This window comes from Malus sylvestris, chromosome 4, assembly GCF_916048215.2.
Source record: "Malus sylvestris chromosome 4, drMalSylv7.2, whole genome shotgun sequence".
Classification (NCBI taxonomy): Eukaryota; Viridiplantae; Streptophyta; class Magnoliopsida; order Rosales; family Rosaceae; genus Malus; species Malus sylvestris.
The window spans coordinates 2,641,287-2,658,251 of record NC_062263.1 but is presented as its reverse complement, the minus strand read 5'-3'; the positions used below and the strand labels follow the sequence as shown (position 1 = coordinate 2,658,251).

The 16,965-nt window shown below is 38.9% G+C and overlaps 3 protein-coding genes across 3 annotated transcripts in view; all 3 read left to right on the top strand.

Moving 5' to 3' along the window:
* The window catches only part of LOC126617848 (uncharacterized), a 48,388-nt gene extending 45,916 nt beyond the window's left edge, over positions 1 to 2,472 (top strand). The window contains exon 8 of the mRNA XM_050285939.1: positions 2,228 to 2,472. The gene's annotated coding sequence lies outside the window, so the exon portion shown is untranslated. The remainder of the gene's footprint in view (positions 1 to 2,227) is intronic.
* LOC126617839 (probable aldo-keto reductase 2) lies at positions 2,294 to 9,753 on the top strand. The gene is made up of 5 exons (XM_050285923.1): positions 2,294 to 2,721; positions 3,095 to 3,295; positions 3,691 to 3,863; positions 3,943 to 4,045; positions 9,249 to 9,753. Exons 1-5 carry the CDS (start codon positions 2,302 to 2,304, stop codon positions 9,585 to 9,587), a joined length of 1,236 nt encoding a protein of 411 aa, XP_050141880.1. The 5' UTR covers positions 2,294 to 2,301; the 3' UTR covers positions 9,588 to 9,753.
* An 847-nt stretch (positions 9,754 to 10,600) lies between these two features.
* Positions 10,601 to 12,944, top strand: LOC126617840 (probable aldo-keto reductase 2). Its single transcript, XM_050285924.1, has 5 exons — positions 10,601 to 11,090; positions 11,524 to 11,727; positions 11,836 to 12,008; positions 12,097 to 12,199; positions 12,320 to 12,944. The coding sequence occupies exons 1-5, from the start codon at positions 10,779 to 10,781 to the stop codon at positions 12,656 to 12,658; spliced, it is 1,131 nt and encodes a 376-aa protein (XP_050141881.1). The 5' UTR covers positions 10,601 to 10,778; the 3' UTR covers positions 12,659 to 12,944.
* Positions 12,945 to 16,965: the final 4,021 nt, after the last annotated feature.

Below are 16,965 nucleotides of genomic sequence, written 5' to 3'. Positions count from 1 at the left end.
CTCATATAGCAGCAGCATCCTTTTCACTTTCACGAAAACGCAAAGGCAGCAACACAAAAACTCTTTTGTTTGTCTTCCAAAAGCATGCAGCAATCTCAGAGTGCGGCAGCAACTCAAACGCTATAATAATGATCTGGATATATTTATCGGCTCCCCGCCTTATGAACCTGGACCCTTATATATATACACGCAGCGATTAGGTTAACATACGAACCTGATGATCACGTGGACCAAATAAGTGAGAGACCTACCCACTAATTCAGTTAAAGATGATAAGATAAACATGTACCCTGATAAGGCTAAAAACCATTTGACTTTATCAGCATGTTAATTATGCATAACGCCCAAGTCATGCGGCAAGGACCTATAGCATATACGCTAGGGTTTATTTTATTTTTATGCTGATTTAAATCATGGGCTTAAACTAACGCATAGTTAAACTAAATGGCCTATCGAATGCAAGCTTAGACTATATGAATATGCATGCCAAATTTACCTGAGTGGATGTCTCTGAAACGCTTGCTATTTTGTGATCGAGAGCACGTAAGACAAACTTAGACTAAAATAATTACAACTGAAAACAAGCATTAGTCTAAGATTACAGACTTAGGCGTTTTGTTTAGGAACTGCCAATTTTACTCTAACATCTGTCAACCAAACTGATCCAATCCACACGTAGATTAAGAGACTAATATGTGGCATAGGCTAAAGCATATCTTCCATATGGCTGACTTTTCAAACAAAATAAAAGCCACACGTCCACACTTGAATCTGTCAACCAAACTGATCAAATCCACACGTAGAATGAGATGCTGATTCGTGGCATAGGCTAAAGCCTATCTTCCAGATGGCTGACTTTTCAAACAAGATAAAAGCTACACGTCCACACGTCCACACTTGAATCTGCCAACCAAACTGATCCAATCCACACGTCCATATGCCACATGTCACATTCCGGCCCGGACTCGACTCTGCCGTAGCACGATATTGTCCGCTTTAGCCCCCGACCACGCCCTCACGATTTTGTTTATGGGAACTCACGTGAGAACTTCTCAGTGGGTCACCTATCTTGGGATTGCTCTTGCACCATTCTCGCTTAACTTCAGAGTTCCTACGGAACCCGAAGCCAATGAGCGATTGGCTATGATATCAAATTGTCAGATCCCGGCCCGAGCTCAACTCCATTGTAGCACGATATTGTCTGCTTTGGGCCCCGACCACGCCTTCACAGTTTTGTTTCTGGGAACTCACGCGAGAACTTCCCAGTGGGTCACCCATCATAGAATTGCTCTCGCGCCATTCTCGCTTGACTTCGGAGTTCCTACAGAACCCGAAGCCAGTGAGCTCCCAAAATGCCTCGTGCTACGTAGATATGTGAATATACATATGAGGCTTACAGGATCCACACCCCTAGGCGATGTGGGATCTTACACCACACATCTCAAATCAATTTGAATTGTACTGTTTGCTTGGAGATATAATTATGTCCTTTATTTTATCAAACCCATACTTGCATAAGGAGTCAAAATCTCCTACTGATGCATTCCACGTGGCAAGAATCAAAAGGCATATACCATTTGTATTCATGTGATAATCATCCCATCCTACTATATCATCTGATGTCGCGCCTTAATGCACATCCATATTCCATCATATTCCATCATATTTTAGGGGTATAATTATTCGGGTATATATAATTATTATAATTATTATAGTTAATTTAATATATATATATATATATATATATATATATATTATAGTTTTTAGGGGTATAAAATTGTTAAATTAATATATATTATTTTTATATTATTTTTTTAGGGTTATAAAATTATAAAATTAATATTCTGTTTATCGTGTTTCGTGTTATCCACATGTATACCCGAACCAACCCGTTATCTTAACATGTGTTTATCGGGTTACCCGATAACGACCTGATTCGTTATCGTGTCGACCCGAACACCTATTAATTTTGTGTCGTGTCATGTCAGGAATTGTCAGGCCTACATGTCACCGACCGCTAGGGCCGGAAATTGTGGCAGCCACCATCATTGGTGTCGGAAAATTTAAGTCTCCGCTCACCAGTGACATAAAAACATAGCAATATATGTGTAATTTTTTTTATCTTTATTATTTTTTTACGTGTGTATTATGAGAAAATATTTCATCATTTAACATTTTTTTTATATAAATTATATTGAGACTGAAACTTTTGTTTTTTTCCTGAAAGACACGATACACTCAGTCAATCAACATCACTGTTACGCAGTCCCTTACGTTTACTTATCCTTCTAGAAATGGAAGATGACTCGCTCCGCTTACGACTCCACCAACCACTCCGCCACCGCCACCATCCTTCCTGCTCCCTCATTTTACCAAACTGCCTCCATTCATATCACACACACACACGTATATATACACGTCTCTCTCTCTCTCACACACACACAGAGACACTCTCACTCCTCACTTTGCAATTCAGATAAAAATAACAACCGCAGTTATCAAGCAATGGCAGGAGTAGTGAGGAGGATCAAGTTGGGATCGCAAGGCCTGGAGGTTTCGGCTCAAGGCCTTGGCTGCATGAGCATGTCCGGCCACTACGGCCCTCCGAAGCCAGACCAAGACATGATCACTCTCATCCACCACGCCATCGACGCCGGCGTCACCCTCCTCGACACCGCCGACGTCTACGGCCCCTACACCAACGAAATTCTTCTCGGCAAGGTAAAGTATTGTTTGACTTTTTTGCTCACAAGTCACAATCACAATCAGTCACTCTGAGTTTCTGTCAGTAACTTTTGGGTTTGGAATTGTTTGGATTGATGATGAAATGAACTGGGTTGGCTTCACTCTTGTTCTTCTAGAGAGAGAGAGAGAGAGAGAGAGAGAGAGTAAAATAGAAATTTACTTTGTGGGTTTTGTTTGGATTGTTGAATGGAATGAACTGATGATCAAGTGCATTGGGTTCGAATCGATGTACTCTTGTTCCTGTAGTGAATTTATATGTAATTGGTTTGTGGGTTTTGTTTGGATTGATGTTGAATTGAGCTGACTAATGATGGAGTGAATTGGATTTTGTTGGTTTAATGAGGAGCAGGCGCTCAAGGGAGGGGTGCGAGACAAGGTTGAATTGGGCACGAAATTCGGTAGCAGCTCTGTGGATAACAAGTGGGTCATTCGAGGTGACCCTGCGTTTGTGAGAGCTGCTATTGAGGGTAGCTTGAAGCGCCTTGGCATTGACTCTGTTGATCTCTATTATCAGCACCGCATTGACACCCGTGTCCCCATTGAAGTCACGGTTTATTATCTTCACTCACTAAGTTTTAATCTCCTTTTAATTGCAATTGCTGAACAATGTGGTTAACAACTTCATAGAATATTATGAACTAAGAAAACATGACAGGTGTATTTGTAAGAACGGTACTCGAAGAGAACCAACTCTTATTCAGCGTGAGTAAGCATCTGCATTTTCAGGAAGTTATTTGGAGATTTACGATGTCTTCTATCATTTTAACAAGTCACATATTTTATGAATTCGTCAACTTGATTCCGTTTGTCTCCAGGTCATGTATTGTATCCAAATTAGTTTAAACAAACCACTGTATAATTATCTGTCGGCTGTAGCTATGTCGCTTTTTTTTTTACTAGAGCATTTGCATCATGATTCCTTAAATTTCTTTATGTCTTTACAAGGTTGGGGAACTCAAGAAATTAGTTGAAGAGGGTAAGATAAAGTACATTGGTTTATCCGAGGCCTCAGCTTCCACAATAAGAAGAGCACATGCTGTTCATCCAATAACAGCAGTGCAGTTGGAGTGGTCGTTGTGGGCTAGAGATGTGGAGGAAGATATAATTCCAACTTGCCGGTGAGGCTTAGTAGGACTTATTAAGTGTTTTGTTACGGAGGTGGCAGTAGATGTTAATCTCGTTTTCCTATTTTCTCAGGGAACTTGGCATTGGTATTGTTGCATACAGTCCTCTAGGAAGAGGATTTTTTTCATCAGGCGCTAATTTGGTCGACAATCTAGCCAACGATGATTTCCGAAAGGTTTGTTCATATGCACATTAGAGAACATTGTGATAAATTCTGGTGAGTTAGTTTGGTTCCTGGAGGCAGACAAGAAAAATGAAACAGAGAACACAGAATCGGGGGGAATGTGAAAGGTTTCTTATCTGTGAAGTAATCACAGATATTTCAATAAATATCAACTTAGGATATTTCCTTACAAGCTAATCTAGAGCAATCTCAGCCCTTGATTCAAAACAAAGATCTAAAGCATACACTTGTCTTATGAGACTAGACATACACTTTTCTATTGATTTCTTCCTTCTTAAACACTTGAACAAAACTGAATTCTATTTAATTCCAACACTCCCCTTTAAATGAATTCTGGTTTTGATCCCAAGCATTCCTCTGAGATAGACAAACCTTTCCCTCGGTAGAGCTTTGGTGAAGATGTCGGCCATTTGATCCTGTGATTTGCAGTAGATCAGTTCAATGGTATTCTCCTGCAAGGCTTCCCTTATGAAGTGAAACTTCCTTTTGATATGCTTGGTTTTCTGATGAAAAATAGGATTCTTGGTCATAGCTATTGCTGATGTGTTGTCACACATAAGTGGTGAAGCATCCACTTGCATTTCACCAAAATCCTTTAACACAAACCTCAACCATATAGCTTGGGAGGTAGCCATTGCAGCACTCACATACTCTGCTTCAGCCGTAGACAATGCAACACTTTGTTGCTTGACAGAAGCCCAAGAAAATATCCCAGAACCGAATGTAAATGCATATCCTGAGGTACTTCTCATGTCATCTTCACTGCCACCCCAATCGCTGTCACAGAAGCCTACCAGAATTGCTTTTTCTCCCTTTTCATATTTGATTCCATAATCCAAGGTCCCTGAGATATACCTTAGTACTCTCTTAGCAGTTCCCATGTGAATTCTCGTGGGATTATGCATAAACCTTGATAAGAGACTGGCTGCATACATAATGTCAGGTCTTGTAGCAGTCAAATAAAGCAGACTTCCAACCATCCTTCGGTATAAGCATTCATCAGCAGATTCAGAACCATCCACTTTACAAAGTTTCTCATTCGTGATCAATGGTGTTGCCACAGATTTGCATCCTTTCAGATTGAATCTTTCAAGCAGTGATTGTGCATACTTCTGTTGATGTATGAAAATCCCAGTAGTTTCTTGTATTACTCCAATTCCCAAGAAGTGATGCAACAAGCCAAGATCCGACATCTCATATTGTCTCATCATTTCCCTTCTGAATTCTTCAATCATTTCTTCACAATTACCAGTAAAGACCACATCATCAACATATATAGACACAATAAGCATCTCAGAGTTCTCACCAGTTTTTGTATATAATGTTGCTTCACTAGGACTTTTGTTAAATCCACTCTTGCTGAAATAGGAATCTATCTCACTGTACCAAGCCCTGGGGGCTTGTTTGAGTCCATACAGTGCTTTGTTTAACTTGTAGACCTTCTCCTCTTTATTTGGCACTTCAAATCCTTGTGGTTGATCCACATACACTTCTTCCTCCAAAATGCCATTTAGAAAAGCTGATTTGACATCTAACTGGTGAAGTTTCCATCCCTTTTGGGCAGCAAGAGCAATCAAGGTTCTAATGGTGTCTAACCTTGCCACTGGGGCAAAGGTTTCATTGAAATCTACCCCAGGTTGTTGTGAGTAGCCCTTGGCAACTAATCTTGCTTTGTTCTTCTGTATTGATCCATCCAAATTCAGTTTGATCTTGTAAATCCATTTCACACCTATCACAGGTTTATCACTTGGTCTATTTACCAATTTCCAAGTAGAGTTTTTCTCAATCATGGCAATTTCTTCACTCATTGCTTTCTGCCAGGATTGATCCTTCTCAGCTTCTTCAAAACTCTCTGGTTCAACAACACAATAGTTACACACTGCATAGATCTCATTTAAACTCCTCATTCTCGATGGAGTTGATTCAGGGGAGGAATCCTGTAATTCTTGTCCTTCTGCATTTGAAGTAGAGGACTGAGATCCTTGTGTTGGAGTTGAAAAATCAGTTTGACTCTCATCTTGTATAACAGGTTCATTCACATTTTGCACTTCAGCTTGTGCTTCTTCCATTGCTAGTGGAAATGAGATGGTGTCTATGTTATTGGTTTCCCAATTCCATGCTTCATTCTCCTTGAACACCACATCCCTTGAGAGAATCACTTTACGTGACTCAATATTGTAGAGCCTATAGCCCTTTTCACAGCTTCCATAACCTACAAGGACACACTTGACACTATTGATCTCAAGCTTGTGTCGTAGTTGAGATGGTATCTGTGCATAGCAGATTGATCCGAACACCTTCAAGTGCTTCACACTTGGTTTTCTGCCACTAAATGCCTCAAACGGTGTTTTCTTCTCAAGTGCTTTAGTTGGACACCTGTTTAGGAGATACACAGATGTATTGACAGCTTCACCCCAAAAAGAAAGTGGCATTTTCTTATCATGGAGCATTGACTTGGTCATTTCAACCACGGTCCTGTTCTTCCTCTCAGCCACACCATTCTGTTGTGGTGTGTAGGCCACTGTCAATTGCTTCTGTAATCCTGCTCCTTCACAGAATTCTTGGAACTCAAGTGAAGTGAATTCACCACCTCTGTCGCTTCTTAGTCTTTTGATCTTGAGACCACTCTGAAGTTCAACCATCATTTTGAATTTCTTGAAGATTGAAAAGACTTCACTCTTGTTTCTCATAAGATATACCCAAACCATCCTGGTGCAGTCATCAATGAATAGCAGAAAATATCTGTTCCCACTGAGTGTAGGTGTCTTCATTGGACCACACACATCTGTGTGTATGAGTTCTAGAGGTTGACTTGCTCTCCATGCACTTCCAGTTTCAAAAGAGTCCCTGTGATGCTTCCCCAATATGCAACCTTCACACGGTTCTTTAGTCTCTTGTAACTCAGGAAGACCAGTCACCATTTGTAGTTTCTCCAATCTCTTTAAACTGTGAAAGTTGAGATGTCCGTACCTCTTATGCCATAACCAAGAGTTTTCTGCAACACTTGCTTTTAGAGCAATCGAATCATTGTAATCTAGCATAAGTGGAAAGCTTTTGTTTTCTGTCATGCCAACTTGTGTTACCAAGTTTTGGAGGCTTCTGTCATCAAAGATCTCCACCATATTGTCTCCAAAAAGTAAGAAGTAACCATGAGCAATCATCTGTCCCACACTAAGGAGATTCTCATCAAGACCTGGTACAAGTATTACATCCTTGATGAATCTTCTTCCACCCTTTGTCTCTAGAACAAGAGTTCCTTTTCCAGTAGCTTCCACTAGTTGTCCATTCCCCATTTTAACTCTGCAATTGAAGCTTCTGTCAATGTTGATCAGTAAGGATTCATATGCAGTCATGTGATTACTGCATCCACTGTCAATATACCAGATTCCTTTCTTGTTTTCAGTTTTTGCAACACTACAAGCATAATAGACATTTACTTCCTCTTCTTCTGCTCTATGTGCATAGTTGACAACTTGGTTCCTTCTTGGATTACAATCTTTTGCTAGATGGCCAAATCTGTCACACTTGGTGCATTTGGGTTTTCCCTTGAACCAGCAAACACCATAGTGTAATTTGTCACAGATTTTACACTTGGTTTTGGTAGACTCACTGCTAGATTCTGATTTTGATTGTGAAGTATGGTTGTTGTCCCATTTCTTCCCTTTTCCTTTCCATAATTTCTTTTGATTTGAGTTGCTCCCCTGACCCCTGTAACTGCTATCTCTCTCAGTCACACTTAGGCTAGTAAAAGCCTTTTCAGCTAAGTTTTCAGAATGCATATTTAACCTCTGCTCATAGCCTTTCAATGTACCAATCACTTCTTGAACCTCAATGGAGTCAAGGTCTTTAGTTTCTTCTATAATAGATGCGATGGAATCATAAGATTTAGGCAAGCTAATAAGTATCTTTTGCACTAATCTTTGATTTGTCAGTTCTTCACCAAGAGTTTTCATTTGATTCACAATATCAGTCAATCTTGTTAAATAAACAGATAGAGCTTCACCATCATTCATCCTAGTGTACTCAAAATCTCTTCTTAAACATTGTAGTTTGACAGACCTAACCTTTTTATCACCACGAAATTCTTGTTGAAGAACATCCCATGCAGTCTTGGAGGTTTCAAAGTTTGAGATTCGAGGAAAGATCTCATCAGACACTGCCCCTTGAATGATACCAAGAGCTTTTGCATCTCTTGTTTCATTAACTTTCATTGCTATCTTCCTCACAGACTGTTGATCTTCATCGCTAGAATCATTTTCAGTTTCTACAGTTTCATAACCCTTGTCCACCAAATTCCAGAGATCATGTGATTTGAATATGGTCTTCATCTTGATGGACCAAAAGTCGTAGTTGATCCCATTGAAAATAGGAGCCCTCAGATCTCCTCCACTGCTCGAAGTAACCATGTGAGGCTTTGTAAGAACAGATGAGATTTTCACGATCTGGGTATGTTTTTTTCCCTTTCCTTTTCAGAGATACGAAGCACACACACAAAACGCCCAGTCCTGAATTTGATCAGAACCTAAGCTCTGAGGCCATGATAAATTCTGGTGAGTTAGTTTGGTTCCTGGAGGCAGACAAGAAAAATGAAATAGAGAACACAGAATCGGGGGGAATGTGAAAGGTTTCTTATCTGTGAAGTAATCACAGATATTTCAATAAATATCAACTTAGGATATTTCCTTACAAGCTAATCTAGAGCAATCTCAGCCCTTGATTCAAAACAAAGATCTAAAGCATACACTTGTCTTATGAGACTAGACATACACTTTTCTATTGATTTCTTCCTTCTTAAACACTTGAACAAAACTGAATTCTATTTAATTCCAACACATTGTAGCATCCTCATGCTATTATTGTGAATATCCTTATGTCCTCAATTTAGGAAATTACGTTGTAGCATCCTCGTGCTATTATTGTGAATACCTTAAGTCCTCAAATTAGGAATGATCTCACGAAGTTTAGTAATCTCTCCTAGCAGGCTATCCTCTTGCGGAATTCATGCAGTAAAGATTTTATTTCTCATTTAGTATCGAAGTGGACATGATTTATTTCGGCATTAGAGGGTAGATTAACAGTATACTGTCAGCTGAACCTGCCTTAATTGATTTCTTTTCTACAATCCGAGGAGTCTGTATTGTGTTGTTACAAAGTTATGTTGTATATGCTTATATATGTGGTTTATTGGTTGCAGTATCTACCCAGGTTCCAAGCCGAAAACCTAGAGCATAATAAAACAATATTTGAGCGGGTTAGTGATCTTGCAGCAAGGAAGGGGTGCACGCCATCTCAGCTAGCACTGGCCTGGGTTCATCACCAAGGGAATGATGTGTGTCCCATACCCGGAACCACCAAGATTGAGAATTTTAACCAGAATATTGGAGCTCTGTCTGTGAAACTGACACCAGAAGAAATGGCCGAGCTTGAATCTTATGCTTCAGCCGATGCCGTTAAAGGTGACAGATATATGGATGGCATTAGTACTTGGAAGGACTCCGAAACTCCGCCACTGTCTTCATGGAAAGCCGCATGAGTGTGTGCAGTGCCACTGTCGTAATAGTGATGTCTCTTTGTACTTTACGCTCTTCTGAATTTCCTCGTGGTTCCGAGAATAAGTAGTGTATGCTACATTGTATGTAATGGCTTTCTTTGAGACGAAAACATTTGGTAAATTTCAACGTGCTGTTTGAGTATCAAAACTGGGAACTCTTTTCCACTTTAAGAAATGACCAGAAATATTGCCCGCGCGTAGGGATTAGAAACTGCAAGAAAAAATATGTTTCAGAAGGATAAAAGATTGTTATAGATGGTTAATGTTTTTTACACTGAAAGATGTTTTACATGAAAAGGATAAATTGGTACAATTGAAAATGAAGAGTTTAATCAAACTTAATGAGCCTAATTTAAACAAAAATGAACCCAGAATGAAAGCATCTAAACCAACATCATGAAACTCGTGGAACACTATGAAAGAATATGAAATACATATTTTTTTTAAGCTACTTTAGCCGTTCGATTTAAATTTTGGACCGTTAGATTTTTTTTTTTTTTTTACCAGTGGTTTTGATCATATTAGAATATTAGTAATTGGATTCAATGAATTTATAAATATTAAACTAAAAAATACATATATATGATGGGTTAGCCCCACTAACTCTTTGCCCCAGAAATGAGTTTCGGATTAAAACTCATATTTGCTCCAAAGGTTGAAGCAAGTTAGGATAAGTTTAGAACTTAGAATTTGAGTTTTACTTCAAGAGTTGAAGTAGGTTTTAGACTCTTAGCGTAGATAATATCATTTTTTTTCAAAAGAAAAAACAGATTTTTTCGAAAGTCACTATTGGACTGGTCAAAATACGTAATACCATTGATATTTAAACTGAAAGATCGCACTATGCTCCGGAGCTCCTTGAAAAAACTTTTGTGATTACGAAATAATGTTTGTTTGACTTGAATCTTTGCCGTCTTGATCCCGACGGACAATACAATACAAACAATATCCTCCATTTTGGTCAACATCACTGTAACGCAGGCCCTTACGTTTACTTATCCTTCTAGAAGTAGAAGATGACTCACTCACTCACTCACTCCCCTTACCACTCCACCACCGCCGCCCCGCCACCACCATCTTTCCTGCTCCCTCATTTTACCAAACTGCCACCATCCTTCATATCACATATATACATACATATATATATGTGTGTGTGTGTGTATATATATACGTATGTATGTATACACACATCTCTCTCTCTCTCTCTCTCACAGTCTCACTCCCTCACCTGGCAATTCAGTCATAAACAACAACCGCAGTTATCAAGCAATGACAGGAGTAGTGAGGAGGATCAAGTTGGGATCACAAGGCCTGGAGGTTTCGGCTCAAGGCCTTGGCTGCATGGGCATGTCCGCCTTCTACGGTGCTCCGAAGCCCGACCAAGACATGATCAGTCTCATCCACCACGCCATCGACGCCGGCGTCACCTTCCTCGATACCTCTGACGTCTACGGTCCCTTCACCAACGAAATTCTTCTTGGCAAGGTGGGTAGGCCATAACGTTAATTATGTATATGATTCACTTCGTCACTTGTAATTTTCAATCTATCTGAACTTGCCGGTTTGTTTGGATTGAAGGATGAACTGAATCGGGTTTTGATCGGTTTGCTTCCTGTTTCTTTTTGCTTGTACAAGTGTTTTCTGGAAAAGCACCTGCCAGGTGCTTCTTTAAGAAGCTCTTCCAAGTACTTTCAAGGAAGCAGTTTTTATAGTATAAGTCACTTTTAACAAAAACGCTTATGAGCAAAAATGCTTCTATATAAACAGCAGTAGTAAACGATATAATTTCTTTGTGGGTTGTGTTTAGATTGTTGCATTGTGCACTCTATATGTCCTGCATTTAGTTGAATTTACTGGACCAAGAACATGGTATTTGGGTTTGTTTTGGATTAATGCTGAATCGAGTGATGAGGAGCAGGCTCTGAAAGGAGGGGTACGAGAGAAGGTGGAATTGGCCACCAAGTTTGGTATCAGATTTGCGGAGGGGTACAAGATGGAGGTGCGAGGTGACCCTGCTCATGTGAGAACTTCTCTCGAGAGTAGCTTGAAGCGCTTGGGTGTCGATTCTGTTGATCTCTATTATCAGCATCGCATTGACACCTCCATCCCCATCGAAGTCACGGTTTGTCTTCTTAATTACCTCTTGAATTGTGTATCCTTTTAATTACAACAGAACAATATGCACATGCATCTGAGGCCTGTTAAATTCCTTGATCACGTCTTTGACAAGGTTGGGGAACTGAAGAGACTAGTTGAAGAGGGTAAGATAAAGTACATTGGTCTGTCGGAGGCCTCAGCTTCAACGATAAGAAGAGCCCACGCTGTTCATCCTATATCAGCTGTTCAGTTGGAGTGGTCCTTGTGGTCAAGAGATTCGGAGCAAGAAATCATTCCTACTTGTCGGTGAGGGTCATTGAAACTACCTTAATTTTGTTACAGAGTCCGTAGTAATTGTTCATTCTTTCTAATCTTAGTTTCCTAAACATCTCAGGGAACTCGGCATTGGTATTGTTGCATACTGTCCTTTAGGAAGAGGATTCTTCTCATCAGGTGCTAAGTTCGTCGAAAATCTTGCCCCTGATGATACTCGAAAGGTTTCTTGATGTCACAGACTTTTTCATTCTAAAGTCATTAAGTATTTCTCAGTTATAGAAGCGCTTTCTTAAGAAGCACGTGCCATATGCTTCTTCAGTCTAATGATTCATTGGTTGCAGTATCTAGCCAGGTTCCAACCCGAAAACGTGGAGCACAATGAAGCACTATTCGAGCGCGTTAGTGAACTTGCAACAAGGAAAGGATGCACGCCATCTCAGCTAGCGCTGGCATGGGTTCATCACCAAGGAAATGATGTGTGTCCCATACCTGGAACCACCAAGATCGCGAATTTTGACGAGAACATCGCATCTCTGACTGTTAAACTGACACCGGAAGAATTGGCCGAGATTGAATCTTATGGTTTAGAAGATGCCGTTAAAGGCGATAGAATGCCCTCCCATAGTACTTGGAGGAACTCCGAAACTCCGCCGTTGCCTTCACTTCAAGCACTTCTGTAACGTATGTTCCTTTTCGAGTTTGTTTGTTATTTCTCTTTCCGTCTAATTTAGGTGTGTGAGGATCTTTGTCTCATACTGTTTTGTGGTGTTTCTTTTTTGTCATCTTCTTTTTATGTTGTCATCTTCATTAAGGTGCTAAGAGACAATTGAGCTTACTTTTTCGAAGATATCTTGTGATTTTGGTTTTTTCTAACACATACGATTATCTAAATTAATGATTTTGACTATATCAGAGTAGACTAAGCTTACAATAAATTAATTGTAATAATTTGGTTTGTAACGATAATCTAACCTAAGACTTTTTACTTATGATTGAAGAGAAATATTGTAATACTAAGCGGCATAGATTTGAGTTAAACTCAACAAATATATAAGAGAAATGTTAGAGCATCTCAAAATGAGATGTCAAAATATCAAAATCAGCAATAACTGTAAAAAAAGATAACAACAATGTTTTCCAACCAAGAAGCCAAATGTGTTGTGGCATGACGTGGAATAACATCTCTCCATTGCTGCCAAATTTGATAGCAATTACAATTTTTTTTAATTAATCATTAAATGCTTTTTTCGTTTGTTCAAAAAAATTTATTAAATGTTTTTTATTGATTTAAAGCATTGTGTTTTAATTTCTTTTCAATACCAATTTAATGTTTAAATATTTTTATACCTTTTAATTTATTTCCTTTCATTATCATTGCAAAGAAAATAAATAACGGGAAATTTTATTGGAACCCTTGTAACTTCTTTCTACACCCATGTTATTTTTAATTAAAGGATTAATATCTTTTTAAACCCAATTTTATTACCTAGACTACACTCTCAAACTCAATTCAAAATGTAAATTTATCTTTGCATACATTTAAAAAACGAAAAGTTGATTGAAGTTTGTATCTGTGCACCAAGGAAAACAAATCTCCAATGTGTTCCTGAAAAGTTTGAATCTGTTGAGGAGTATGTTAGAATATTTGAACAGCTTTTGTTTAAAGAATGCTACCTAGGAGAAATTAACAGAGGGTGTTTCTAAAGATGCTCATATAATTGTTCGTGTAAGAAGCATTGAAAGGAGAAGGAGAGAGAGATGTCGCATGTCCAATTTGTTTCCTCCTACTTTAATGATACATCTGGGTACATATTTTAGAAATAATGAAAATAAAATAGGCTAACCATGCGTATAGGGTTGGCCAATGGCCATTACAACTTATAATACCTATGCTTTTTTTTGCGGCTCTATGATTCTGTGAATTGACTAAGGTGTAACTTTTGGTGGTTAGGGTGTGGTATGATGTAATAGTCCTTCAAGTTGGTGAATGCAAGTAGACATTTAAAGAGGGGATGTGGCAACTCTCTCAACTCCACGACCTAGATCATAATAGTCTCTGGGAATTCTTCTCTATATATCCATGTCGACAAGGGGTCAATAAATTCAAGAGGTATATAATTACCATTCATTGATAAATCCATGTCGGCGAGAGATTAAAACTTCAAAATCATGTTCCATCGATAAAATTTTTTTTGTCTTTCTCTACAAGAGTTATTAGGGTTTTAGTTGGAACGAACGTAGGATAAATAAGGCAGGGGCATTTTCATCATTTTAATAGTATTTTTTGTGCTTTAAAAAAAAAGTGCGCCACAATAGGCTAGCAATAATGTGATTCAATTTCTCTATTTTTAAACATGTTCAAAACATCTTAAGAGGCGTGTAACGTAAGTAATAGAAAAAGGTCTTTTGCGGATAATAATGTGATTAAATTAGTTGTCAAATGAAATTTTTTATTTTTTATTTATTTTAACAAACGATATTATCTACACTAAGGGGAGAGGGTGGGCATAGCCTCACAAGGGGCTAGCAATAATATGATTCAATAAGTTGTTTATTAAATATTATTTTCTCTATTTTTAAACACATTCAAAACATCTTAAGATGCTTGTAATGCTGGTTATAAAAAATGTCTTCCGCATGCAGATAATAATGTGATTAAATTAGTTATCAATGATTGTTTTTTTTTAACAAATGATATTATCTACACTAAGGGGGAGATGGGTAAGCTTAGTCTCTCAATGTGCTAGCAATAATGTAATTCAATCAATTTTTTATTAAATATTATTTTCTCTATTCTTGATGTAAAGAGATCGATTTTATTATGTGAATTCAGGTGCTTTAATTGCCACCAAGACAAAAAATTTCAAAGGCATCCCAAAATAATGCATCAAATAAAGTAAGGGCATTTTCATTATTTTAACGGTATTTTTTTAATAATTAATTTTTTGTGCTTTGTTATTAATTTGTCACATCCCCGCCCGGGTGGGACCACTTCCCGAGCTCAACTCCGCTGTAGCATGATATTATCCGCTTTAGGCCCCGATCACGCTCTCACGGTTTTATTTCTGGGAACTCACACGAGAACTTCCCAGTGGGTCACCCATCATGGGATTGCTCTCGTGCGCTACTCGCTTAACTTCGAAGTTTCGATGGAAACTGAAGCCAGTGAGCTCCTAAAAGGCCTCGTGCTAGGTAGGGATGAGAATATACATTTAAGGATCATTCCCCTGGACGATGTGGGATGTTACAATATTGTCACAGCCCGTCCTGAAGATGTGCATTATTTTATTCTCGAGGACGTGAAAGGATGGTTTTATCTTTAGACGTTGAGACTGTAGTGTATGTGTGTGTCATATTGAGACTTAGAGGTTATTTGTGGTTTTGGATTGGTGACCCACGTGGACCACACACACACCACACTCATTCCATCTCTTCTCTCCCGTACCCTCTCATCTCTCTCAGACTCTCTCTCTCTTTCCCCTCTTCGTACGGACAAGCTTCGAACTCCCCATTTCAGGCACGGATCGAAGCTTTAAAGGTAAGGTTCTTACTCATTGTAACCTCCTGAGTCTATTGGTACCCCTGTTTGGACGTGAATGCTTCGAAAACTCGAGAAACCCTAACCCTGATTTTATGCACTATTCATGCACACGTAAAACCTTATGTTTCCGGGAATTTTAAGGACATAGGAAGCTTAAGGAGGTCCTCACGAGTTTCGGGGTACTTCGTTGGAAGGATTTGGACGTCGGAGGACTGAGATCGACGTGTTTCTAGGTAAGCCGAGCTATCGACCTTTCTCGGGGAAAATCTAGTAGAATTTAAGCCTTGAAACTTGTATAACGTGATTCTACATGTTATTAGCTTCATTTTGGTACCAATTTCATGAAAAATGGTGAAGAAACGAAGGAGAATAGTGGTTTTAAAGTTTTACCCAGAAACCGACGACTCACCGGAGAAGAAAGGGGAATATTCCGCCATTTTTGACGGAATATGCTAACACGTCAGTTAGGGTTAACGATTACAGTTGGGTTTTAACGGAATATTTCAGGGAATATTCCTAACGGCAGTTAGGGAATCCGTCAGGATTCCCTACACGTGGCGGCGCGTCTTGCCGTGCACTCGTCGGCGCATGGCGGCGCGTGAGGAGTCCAAAAATTTATTTGAAAATTTGGGGATGATCCTGAGGTTGTGTAGGTCACTGTGGTATATTCATATACCCATTTTGAGCATTGTATGAGAAGTTATTAGCTAGTTTTGTCTATGTGCTTTAAAATAATGTTTTTATAGTTAATTCGCATATAGGTGATACTTATTTTGAGGATGAGGGTATCCAAGGGTGACTCGGGGGCTACGACCATTCGACATACCAGTGAGTGGGCTTTTGATTTTCAATATATATTATATACTTGATATTTTCCCAAAAAATATGTTAAAATGAGATTATGCCTTAAATGCCATGCATATAAGTTTATAATTCAAGTATGAATTGGTATGTGATGCATTATATATATAATTGTGGTGCTGTGGACACTCAGGTAAGCTTATGTAAGTTACGTTTGGTTATGTGAATCATCGATGATGCGATATGTGACTGAATAATGATGAGCTCATAAAACTGCACTTAGGGTGATTGTCATTTAGCCATAGATATGGCACATGCCTGTTTATTATGTCACATCCCGCACCATATGCTCATATTAGATCCAATTTAGGTGCATAGTCTTGTCGTACAGACCTTATTTATGGTTCCGACTCGTAGGTGACTAGCGATTTATCGCCCAGCTAATGTATGATAGTAATATTGAGCATGATTGTATTACACCCATTATTGTCGTATAGACCTTTTTGTTTGGTTCCGACTCTTGTGCAATATGTTGCCGTATAGGTCATTATAGTGACTCCGGCTAGATTGATTTCGAGCTATGAATTCAGCCGTACAGATTACTACAGGGATTCCGGTTAACCTATTACATTTATATGAAAGTAT